This window comes from Mus caroli, unplaced genomic scaffold (assembly GCF_978045245.1).
Source record: "Mus caroli unplaced genomic scaffold, Mus_caroli_1 scaffold_4, whole genome shotgun sequence".
NCBI lineage: Eukaryota > Metazoa > Chordata > Mammalia > Rodentia > Muridae > Mus > Mus caroli.
Genome location: NW_028227259.1, coordinates 39,699,754 through 39,711,151, shown reverse-complemented (window position 1 = coordinate 39,711,151; position 11,398 = coordinate 39,699,754). Strand labels below are relative to the sequence as shown.

The window sequence follows — 11,398 nt, the reverse complement described above, 5'->3', positions numbered from 1 at the left end:
TTGAGAATCAGTCACTGGGTGGGGGGCTCTCCCCTAAACAATTTCCAGCACAGCTGAGCCCCCCATTCAACCTGGGCCTCTAAAGAGGCTCTGTGATGTTTAGACCATCCCCAGGGTCACCGTAAAACCTTCCCTCCAGGCTCCTTGCTACTGCAGGCAGGAGAGACAGCGGTGACACTGTGTGTGCTTAAAGGCAGCAAATCCCGAATGACATCAGGGCAGTAAGCAGAGGATAGCTCACAAACACCAAGATGTTCCCGAAACATGCGCCACCGTTCTGAAGGTTCAGAGTAACTTGCCAGTAATGGCACCATCATGAGTGACTGTCAGCTAGCAAGAAAGGCTCCCAAACAGACTAAGAAGGAGACACTCAAAAAAGTTAAATCGTTTGTACAAGTGACACAGCCAACCTGGGAACTCCAGATCCCAGGGTCTCTCTATTGCTCCATGCCAGTGCTGGGGGCTTCTGAGGTGCTCACTGGTCTTGTGCAGAGAGAAACATTCCCTCGTGATGGCTTGGGAAGGGAGTGATGATGAGGCTTGTAACTCAGCTCCTGAAAGGACCATACATCACAGTGCCACCTCTGCTCCATTGGTCATCTGGGACAGACATTCATCTTTTCCATCGTGATGTGCCTGGTGGTGATGTCTTCTTTCCTGCAATAGAGAAAGCAGACAGATGAGCCTCTGAAGAGAGCAGACCCCCCATGTTGCTACCATGGAGAGCTGTCCAGATGGGCCAGGCTTCGGGTTGCTAGGGGCTCACCCTGTACCTCGGTGCCTTCAGGACAACTCCCCCAGCTGCTCCCACTAGGAAAAGAAGCTGGATTGGAGGTGTCTGTGAGCTGTGAGTGCCATATGGAAGTGTCATGTGATTGAGTCTGATGCACATAGTCTGCAGGGTTACCAGCCCCTGGCCCCTGCCAGGCTCAGGGATTAGAGACGGCCCAGTGGCAGTTCTGGTGAGCTGGAGGAGACAGTGAGAGGTGTACATGTCTCAGCTGTAACTGTGAAGCAGGACAGTTACTGCAGATTCCAGGAAGCGTGGAGGCAGCAGAGCAGGAACTTGAATGAGAGGAGACTGCCAGACAAGCCTGTGCAAGGGTCCTGTGGGGGGAAAGCCAGTGTGGTGAGAACAGAGAACAGAGGAACTGTGTGGTAGAAGAAGGAAGGGTTGTTGGGAAGCTCCACGCAGGCCTGAACATGATGAGGATTCAGAGAGAAAGGGAGGATGAGAAAGGAAGTTATGGGTCAGAAGACCATCTGAAGATGCTGATATCTTAGGCTCTTGGAGACCCAAAGGGGTTTTCTATGCAGAGAGAACACAGGAGGCAGGAGGCAGTGTACACTGGGTGGGGTTTGGGAAACTCAGGCCAGAGAGTTCAGCTTGCCAAGAGGAGACTTCGGGAGAAGCTGCCAGATCCACTCAAGTATCTGGGCAGTGTGACAGCCCAGAGGGAGATCCCTGAAAAGTGATACCCTACCAGAGCATCCTTGTGTGGTTCCACAGCCAGCCTCACAGCTGATGTCATCGAGGGCAGCTTTGCTGTGATGCTGAGGCTCTGTGGAGCTGTGCAGCAGCAGCAACAGCAACAGCACGGGCCCTCAGCAGACTGCCAACTCAAGCAACATCCTCAGAACCCTGTCCTGCAGTAAAGATCTCATTGTTCAGCGTGTGTGTGGTGTGTGTGTGTGTGTGTGTGTGTGTGTGTGTGTGTGTGTGTGTGTAGGTGGTTTTAGACTGCTTTGCTTTTCAAAATGTATTTATAGATTTCTTCCTGTGCGCTGCATCACATGTTAGGGGTGGAGGGAGAAAGTGAAACAAAAATAAACTCAGTGCAAATCCTTGACCTTGTAGGATCTCTGGGGCCAGGATTCCCTTCCTATGAAGACTCTGGGGATCTTCAGCTGTGTTCAGGTACTAGAGGCATTCACATCTCTGTGGACTCTGTCCATGGGGTACATCTTCTGTATGTCCAGAGGTCCCTACACTCCTTTCTTCCCCATACATTCTGCACCTCAAACCCCAGCACCTGGTACCTGGGCATCACTGCATTGAGACAGCTTCCAGTCGCGCAGAGCACAGAACACTGTCCCTAGAAGGAGCTGAGTGACATCAAGCTCAAGACAGCATCATCCCTAAGTTATATGGCACACAAGGTTAAAGACTATATTCTCCATTGATCTTGTATTTACCAAGAGATACACTCAACTGTCCCAGGATTAATGAAGACCATAAGATCACCCTCAAAGTCCACATGAGATGTTTACAGGTTCAGTTTGGGGAGAAATTTTGGAGTTCAGAAAGGATGTTAAAATAAGAATACTCACAACCGTTATTTGGGGTGGTGTGTCTGTCTGTCTGTCTGTCTGCATCTATGTGTCTCTGTGTGTGGAAGAGAGAGAGAATGTGTGTGCACACACATGCATGCACACACTCCTAAAAACAAAACATGGAGTAACTTATATGAAACCTCTCTCAGCAGGTTAAACAGAAGATAAACAAAGATAAAGAGAGAGGCAGTGAACTGAAAGGCAGATGTGAGGAAGTCATGCAGAGCTCATGATAGAGATAAGAACTGTGGGAAAAGAAGTCCTTTAGGAGGCATGATCAGTAGAGACTTGAGGCAATGACCTCCGAGCTCCCAGTAACAAGAGAGACCCAGCCATAGACAGAAACACGGCAATGAGTGCAAAGGCCCTCAGGGTACAGTAGGATCAGGTGCCTGAAGAACAGAGAGCAGGATCTGTGGCCCTACTGTGTGACAAAGGGCTGTTGCAAGAAATGTCAATGAGGCAATAAGCTCAGACATGGGCAAGAAGATTCGCTCCAGCTGAGGGCCTAGAAGGACATTAGAACAGTGATAACTGACCATGTGCCTACTAAATGACCGGCTCTTCACCCATTTTCTCACACACTTGCTTACTCTCACCCACGCACCCGCTCATGCTCACCCACCCACTCATCCATTCATTTTGCCACTCATCCGTTCCCTCCCACGCCTCCCAGACATGTGGAAGCAGGAAGGAGAGGGCTTCCTCTATGGTGGCTGTGAATGTCCAGAGGACTCCTGCATTGGGAGGAAGCACTGATCCAGGGACCTCTGAGGCCCCTTTGACCACTGAGGTCTGATGATTCTGGACACCAAGGCATTATGCATGCTTGAATGCAGGACCAGGCTTCAGCTTCATGGCAGAGTCAAAGAAAAAAAAAAAAAAAACAGAAGAAGAAGCAACTGTGTGAGCAGACCATGGCAGAGGCTCAAGCAGGAAGGCAAACACGTAATGGGGAGGAAGAAGCCCTAGGGTACCAGGAAATGAGGCCAAAAATGGGGACAGTAATCTATGTCCTACTTAGTGCCAGACCCTTGTGAAGACAGCTCCTCCACAAGAGAATGTAGCCTGACAGGAGACTGGCTTAGATGTGTGTGTCCTTGACACAATTTGCTCCACCAGACCACAAGGCTACGTATTTCAGTGGGGACACACGAGGAAGCCAAACTTAGGGAAGGCTTCGTCCCCTCCCCCACCCTCCAGCCTCTCTCAAATCAGAAGCCCAGGGGACCTGATCTGCTGATAGGTTCAAAGCAGCCAGGATCTCACATCTAGAATCCCAGCACTGGGAAGGTACCCCAGGCAGGAGGAGAACCATGGGCTCAAGGATAGCTTGGGTTAAATAAATGGTGAATTCCAGCCATTCTGAGCTATATTATGAGAACTTGTCTCAAAAATAAGGAAAGGAAAGGAAAAAGGAAGGAGGAAGGGATGGAGGGAGAGAGAAATGGGGTAGGGAAGTAGGGAGGGAGGAGGGAGGGGGGAAAATAAGGAGGGAGGGGGTGATTTGTAGACTCTGTCCTGCCTTTCTCTTCCACACTGCTATCTCCAGCCCAGCCACTACCACTTCCTGCCAGGGCACAGCTTCCTGGCAGGCTCTTGCTCCAAGGCTGGCCCCTCCCTACTCCGAACAGCAGCCAGAATTCCTAGAAAGAGGATGATGTCATTCCCTTGCTTCAAACCACCTCACCTCTCACTTCTCTGAGATGCAGCCAAGCTTCTCGCACACAGAGCATCCCATGACATCTAGCCCTGCCTGCCTCTCCCAGATGTCTCTTAAAACATGAGCACTTCCATGTCATGCCTGAGCTCCCTGCTGACCACTGTGTCTGAGGCCACCACAGGTGTCCAGAGGGTGGGAATGAGCAAGTTGGGTGGACTGGGGTTTCAGCTGCACTCTGCACTCTGAGACTATTCATTTCCACCAGACCTCCCATCGCTCCCCTGAATGCCAGCTCTAGATTGGTCACTGAATCCTTGGTTCAGCTCGGGTTCTGGGCACAGCTAGGTAGTGGGGATTGATTCTTGCAGCACCTAGGACACTGTCACCTAGGGACAGTGACAGAGACATGAAAGTGGGGAGCCTGGAGTCCAAGGAGGACCGTGCAGGAGCACTGAAGAGAACTCTTCCTGAGGAACCCACCATGTCCAAGACAGCCCAGTGTCCCAGGATGCAGATGAGAAGGTCAGAACATGCCATCCCAGAAGCTTGAACCACAGTCACCTTCATGGAATGGTCTCACCTTGGACAGCTAGCACACCCAGCATCTTATTGGTCCCTAGGATGCACTTCTATCTTATCCCCACTTTTGTCAGGACTACAGCCAGGTCCCACATACAGGAAGTAGTCACCCTAGGAACTTGAAGGGGCCTGGAAGAACTCAAGACTGGTGGCCTTAAGCAAGACAAGGAGACTCACACAACACTATTTAAAACCCAGAGAAACCACTCACAGGGGAGTGTGAACAGGGCAGGTCTTAAACAAGGCCAAGCTAAACCCAGATCAACTTAATGAGATTCCTGTTTGAGGCAGCAGGTTTCAAGATATGTCCTTGGGCAGCAGTCAGCATTTTTCTGCCCAGTGATGGAAATGAAATATAGGATGCATGATTCCCATCCAGCCCCAAATACAAGGCCTCAGAGTTTAAGTCTCTACCTAGTCTGCTCCATCTGGTCACGAATTCCTCCGTTCAAATATCTGTGTGTTTCTAGCATGCACTAAGTGGCAAAGAGGGTGGGTGTGAATCTCAAGTGTTTTAATAGACCAGTTCCTGGTATGGGACCATTCAGAGTCATCTGTAGTTGGGGAAACAAGCCCCAAAGAGCAAGAATAATAGCCAAACTCAGAATCACTTTGGGATTCTCCAGTCCATGCTCTTCCCACCTTACCTCTGGCCCACATTTACCCAGAACTCCTCTGACTCAGATAAAAGCCATGGCATGGTTTGTCCACCTCTGTGTCTAACCTAACATCCCTGTGACTTCAGGGAAAACCTTTTGGGATACCTTTACTTAGTGGACAGCTAATTGTTACCAACCCAAAAGCTAAGGCTGTCTTCAGATAGCATCTGAGACCTACAGCAGAGACTGCCCTGCCTGGCTGTACCCAGCCTGCCCATTATTCCCACCAATATATTTGATGCTTTGATTTGTGGATTTTTTTTTTATTCTGTGACTACAAAAGCTCACGACACTGCTTCCATGGAGAAATGTGTTATCTGGGGCAACCTGAATTTGGCACAGAATAAATGGCCTATTATTTCCCCTTCAGGGTGAGAGCTGGGTTGAATCCATGTAACCAATCATTGGCAGGAAGCTCTTTTGGGGTTCAAGAGGAAACAGAATGAAGTCCATCCCTGCAAGCTGCTCTTGACCCTGTCAGCTAATGTCTGGCTCTGCCCACCACATGTGAATTCACAGAGCTCTCCACCCACTTGTCCAGCAGGCAGCCCTTCAATGCCACTGGCTTCTTCTTCCCCTTCTATCTGCTGAACTTGGAGGTTTGCTGGTCTTTCTCAAAGCCATGTTAGAAATAAGATGATAACAAATGTAAGAGACTAGTGAAAACCAAACAGTGTGTAATATACAATTCTATAGAAAGGGACACCAGAAGAGGAAAAAGGGCAAAAATTACCTGCAAGCTGAATTGGCACACACCGGTAGTTGTTGGTTTGGGGGTTTGTTTTTTTAAGTCCTAGTCTCAAGAAATTCCTGCCCTCTTCTCCCATAGGCAGGACTTGCCCAATTTCCAGATTCTCCATTCTATTGGCTTAGAACACAGCGCTGATCCTGGGCTCAGTCAGTTGGCAGACCCGTAACTTTCCAACCTGAGAGAAGCACCTGCCAATCAGGGGGAGGGACCCGGCAGCTCCTGCTTATCTGTGACTCCGTTGAACTCGAAGTGCACCTCATGCTGAACATGCACTATAACCAACAATTTCTTACAGCCAGAACCCTCTGGCTGGAACATCTGTGAGTGTAGTTGCTTAAGCCCTCCTTGGGTCTATCTTTAGATACGCAGCTTACCACAAGGAAGCTGTCCCATTGGCCAACTCTCACTTTTAGGAGACGAGTCCATGAGGAAAATTATATGAGCTGGGCTGGGCTGGAGAGATGGTTCAGCTGTTAAGAGCACTGGCTGTTCTTCCAGAGGTCCTGAGTTCAATTCCCAGCAATTACAGATGGTGGCTCACAACCATCTGTATTGGGATCTGATACCCTCTTCTGGTGTGTCTGGAGACACCAACAGTGTACTTAAATAAAACAAATAAGTCGGTTTTTTAAAATGAGCTGTGTTAAAGTGGGTGTGAGGCTTGGAAAGACTATTCCATATGCCACTTGGGGATCATTTACAGAGAAAAGCTCCTCTATAGACACCATGATGAGCACAGTTAATGATGGTCTGCCCGCCTGCCCTGTGTTTCTTCTAAATAGAGACAGAGCATCAGAGAGGCAGGATCACGGGCCACTTGCTGCTCTAGGACCCTGGCAGGGCACAAAAGAGAACCACAGTTGGAAGCAGCACAGGCCTAGTCACTGACTCTCACGTGAGGTCACTATTGATGTAGAGCCATCTATGTGATTGGAGGCTTGGCAAGACACACTGCACACACACTACACACACACACACACACACACACACACACACACACGAACACACACACACAAGAGAGGCCAGCTGAGTGCCCCTCTGTGCATGCATACATGTGTGCATGCCTTTGGAGAGATATGTGTAAGGGAATGAACAAGCACCCAAAGGAACAAAAGAAAACAATATTTCAGAAGTTGGTAGAGAAAAACCATCTTGAGCAGAATATTTTTATAACCGTGTGAGATGTGACTCTATGGAGAACAACGCAAAGGGTCTTTTGTTATAACTCTTCCAATTTTCCAAGAAAACACATGTGCTCTTATATCAGAGGCATGACGGTAAAGTGCCCAGGAGTTTTAATCAGCTAAGGGGAACACCACAGGCACAGAGGCAGCAGGCTGAGAAGGCAGGATATTACCCATGGCTCCCCAGAGGAGGAGGGGGCGCACATGGGGAGCACGGGGTCAGATGGGAGGCGGAGCAGCAGCAGAGAGCCTTTATTAGGGTTTCTAATCCGTCAGTTTATGTGAATGGGGAATGCAGGGTAAGCAGTCTGAGATAGACTGGAACTAGACAGCCTGCATGATGAGGGACCTCCCGGCTACGGAGGGGTGGGTTCTTTAGGAAGGAGGATGGAGATTCGGTTTGATTCGAACATGAAAGGTGAGCTCACAGGGAGTCTTCTGCCATCCCCCAAAGGCCACCTCTTCCACAAGGCCCTGACATTATAAAGCATTGAAGATAAAGATGACCTCCGAGTTGATTACCCTCAGGGCCTTGGGGAGGCGATTCCTCAGTTTCCCCATATGCAAATTGAGGGTGATATTCTATTGTTCACAGGGCTGTAGGAAGAAGCTGACTCTCAGAGTCCTCCATGAGTGGCTGAGCCAGAATCTGAGCCAGAACTCCCCAGTACAGGGACTGAAGCTCAATTCCGTGATCAATGCAAACCTGCAGTGACTATTCTTGGGTCATGGAGTCCACACACTGATGTGCAGTGGGAAAGCACTCATGGTATGAATCGGGTGAGCTGCTCTCGAGCTTCCAGGAGATATTTGAAGTGTGAGATACTGAAAAGATAAAGAGAGGGTGCTCCTTTTCTCTGCGTGCTCTAATCTGTGTATCAATAGCATGATTCATGCTTCTGTTTCCACTCTCCTGTTCTCCCAGCTCGGCTTTAATTGATGGGTCTGTCTTGGAGGCGGGGCTCTGAATCTCATTACATTACACTGGGGTTGAGGCAGATCAATTCCCTCTAGAAACGAGGCAATAAATTGTCCATGGACATTATGAGCAAACCTGCAGCCACTAAGGAAATACGTACACAAAGCAGGCTTCCTCCAGCCATGGGTTTATAAGTTCACTCCTATCCCAGGTTGACATTTTCGAACGAGACATAGGCATGAGGTATAGACATCTCTTAGTACAGCCTCCCAGAAACAGACTTCTTTCTACAAAGGTAGATTCATAAATAATAGCAACCAACACGGTATTGTTATAGATTAAACAGCTCGATGCTAGGTCACAGGGGTCAAGAAAGCTTTTTGTTATGTAACCATGAAAGGTGAAGTTGATGAAGACTGCACTGACCTCAGGGAGATCAGACAAACGCAGCTTATAAAGCTGGGTTTTGATTACAGCTATAAATATTACAAGGAAATATATACATAAGGCTAAAAAAAGATACAGGCCAAAAAGCTAATGGTGATTTTGTTTTTATAAATTTCAGTTTTCTTCTCACTGGCTTTTCCCTATTTTTTCCTATGATAAATACACTTCACTTAAATTTGAGTTTTTGTAGCTGGAAGTGTTTGAAAGCTGCAGACGTTAACTGTGGCTTCCGTTCCAGTGCCAGCGGACCTACTTACGGTACCTTGAGCAATGACACTTACAGCTTTCACTGTTCAACTGTCTTGCACCTTATCCTATGGCCCTGAAAGAATCCATTCTTGATCTGTTTCAGGTACTTGTTTTATGCATCTGAGTGACATAGCCTGAAATCTTCCCATTTGCAAATAAAAGCCACAAGCAAAATATTGACATTCAGGAACGGGTCCCACTTCATCATTCCCAGTCGTCCGATTGTCTGTCACCCACCCTGACACTTGTTCTATCCTTGGCAGCCGCATCAAGTCTAGACAAGTGTGTACCTCTCACCTACTCCCAATCTGGCTACCCGGACTCCCTCCAGGTAACAGCCAGGCTGGTGGTTCCAGAAGGTGTAGTCAGAGGCAGTTTCTCCCATCACTAAGCTGGGGCTGTCACTGCATCAAGTTCTTAGCCCCACCCTGCCCCAGCCCCACACCCTGAGGTCTAGTCTCGTCCAGTTTCTTCCACTTGCTCTTTACAATGCTGAATGCTGTGTCACTACCAGAAAAAGACACGTTCTGTGTGCTGACTCACGAGTATTTCCAGACGCTTTTCCCAGTCGCCTCCTATCTGGGAAGTTGAAAAGGGAAATACTCCTGTCAGGAAGGAATGGCCATAGATGTGAAGCCTGAAGCTGCAGCAGCCACTTTGTAACCATCTGACAATACTCCAGGAGACCTGAGCAAGCTGGAGACAGAGAGCCCACAAAATAGAAGGCAGTCAGGTGATGGACAGCATTAGGGAGGTGCCAAAAAAGCCCCTAGAAAGTGTCTGAATCCCCACTCATTCCCTCTCCTCTTCTTCCTGAGTGCTTCTCCCGAGCCACACTAACTCATCTTCCGGGCCCTGGAACCGTATCTACCCTTCACCCGCCCCCCACCCCACCCCCGGGATAACACCAGTAATGTTTATAATTATCCAATGTGACCGCCTGTGAAAGAACACAAACTAAAGTTGCCTAGGAAAAACTGGACTTTCCAAAAGAGATGCTAGGTAATCTCAGGAGAGGACGGACTATCACCTTGAGTAGAGTTAGGCTTTCAATCTATGATTGCGTCTTGTCCCACCGGTCCCTACCACTCTACCCTCTTTCTCTGGGCTGTGGCTCTTTTTCTCTCAGAACACCTACTAGCTCCAGTTAGTTTGGAGCTCTAGGTAGTTGAGCTGGACATATCTGCAAGAGTTCCAATTGGCTTGGTGTTCGGCAGAGTCCTGAATGTCAACCAATCATCTTTGAGAGGGGTGGAGCCATGCCACTCAGCATCCAAGCTCCGCCCACTGTGAAGAACAAAGCAGAGACAAGACTAATCTATGGGCTCCTCTGTCGAGCTATATGATGTACTGGCTTCTGTGAGACACCAAGGAGAACCAGGGCACCTTCCAGGCAATAGCGCTGTAAGGCAAAAGCAACTCCTTCTTCCAACTGTCACAGCTTCGATTCCTCCAGACATAGAGGCTGAAGTCAATATGTGCATGCAGGCTAGCAAAAGAAGAGAGGAGCCAAAAGCTAGGCAGAGAATTTAGTGTCCAGGTGGAGATGGAAGTCGCTCCTATAACATCAAACAAGGAACCTCTGAGAAGTCCACAGAAAACTACTGGGGTGTTCTGCTTCCTGCACAGGCAGGTGCCTGAGGCCACAGGAGAGCTGTGCTGGCCAGTGGAGGTTGCAGTAGTGGGTGTGGCATGGCCCCAAAGCCTCTGTTCCACAGACCGGAGAAAGCAAGGCCAGGGCTGGAATTAGCCAGACAAGGATTTAGCCAAACACAGGCATTTCCAGGGCGCACACACACACACACACACACACACACGCGCGCGCGCGCGCGCGCGCGCGCGCACGGATATGCTGCTGGCTGGTAGCCCCACATTATTCCACAAAATTCTCTAATTCTGTGATCCATATTAAGCTCATCCCCCAGTTCTAGATGGAGAAGCAAGGCTCAGACTCACTAAGTAATGTTCTCAGAGTCATCCAAATGGGAGTGGGCAGATCAGCACTGGAATCCCGATCTGCCTTTTCTCTTTAGCCCAGGTGTCCCCAAGAGCATCAGCCTTATCCCCACCCCAGGGACCTTAAGGGAAGGAGAAATTGGAATGAGATGTCCTGAGAATTGCTGGCAGACAGTCTCCTCACACAGCCCTGCTCTGCCTGGCTGGGGTTGCAAACACTAGACAACCATCCATTTAAGCCCCAATACATCTGTGAGCCTGAACCGTACCATGAAGGAAGGAAAACCTAATGGAAAAAGCAAAACAAAACAAACAACAAAAGACAAAGAAAACAAAACAAAACAAAACAAAAAGGAAGAAAGAGAAAGAAAACCAACCACAAAAATAAAAATTTTAAATGACCCATCCACAAAGAACAACCTTAAGCTGCTGAAGCCAGAGTGTTGGCAACCTCCTTCCAGGCTCCTCTGAGACCTGCAGCTCTTCATTCTGAGGCTGGAAAGCCCACACCCAGCAAGGTATTTAATTATCGAGCATCCTAGCATTTCAGCTGCGCTCACCACGAGTCCTGCTTTGCACAGGTCACTGGGAGTCACTGGGCCTCTACCAACTCCCATAAATCATTGCAGCCTGGCAGAAGCCCAGGCACAGGGCAGC

The 11,398-nt window shown here is 48.9% G+C and overlaps 1 protein-coding gene across 2 annotated transcripts in view; it reads right to left on the bottom strand.

The window, feature by feature from the left end:
• Nucleotides 1-472: 472 nt before the first annotated feature.
• Nucleotides 473-11,398, bottom strand: part of CUNH4orf50 (chromosome unknown C4orf50 homolog) — a 71,649-nt gene continuing 60,723 nt past the window's right edge. For both annotated transcript variants that reach the window (XM_085836177.1, XM_029477846.2), the window contains exon 12: nucleotides 473-657. In XM_085836177.1, coding sequence (XP_085692303.1) covers nucleotides 571-657 — 87 coding nt within the window. In that variant the 3' untranslated portion in view covers nucleotides 473-570. The remainder of the gene's footprint in view (nucleotides 658-11,398) is intronic.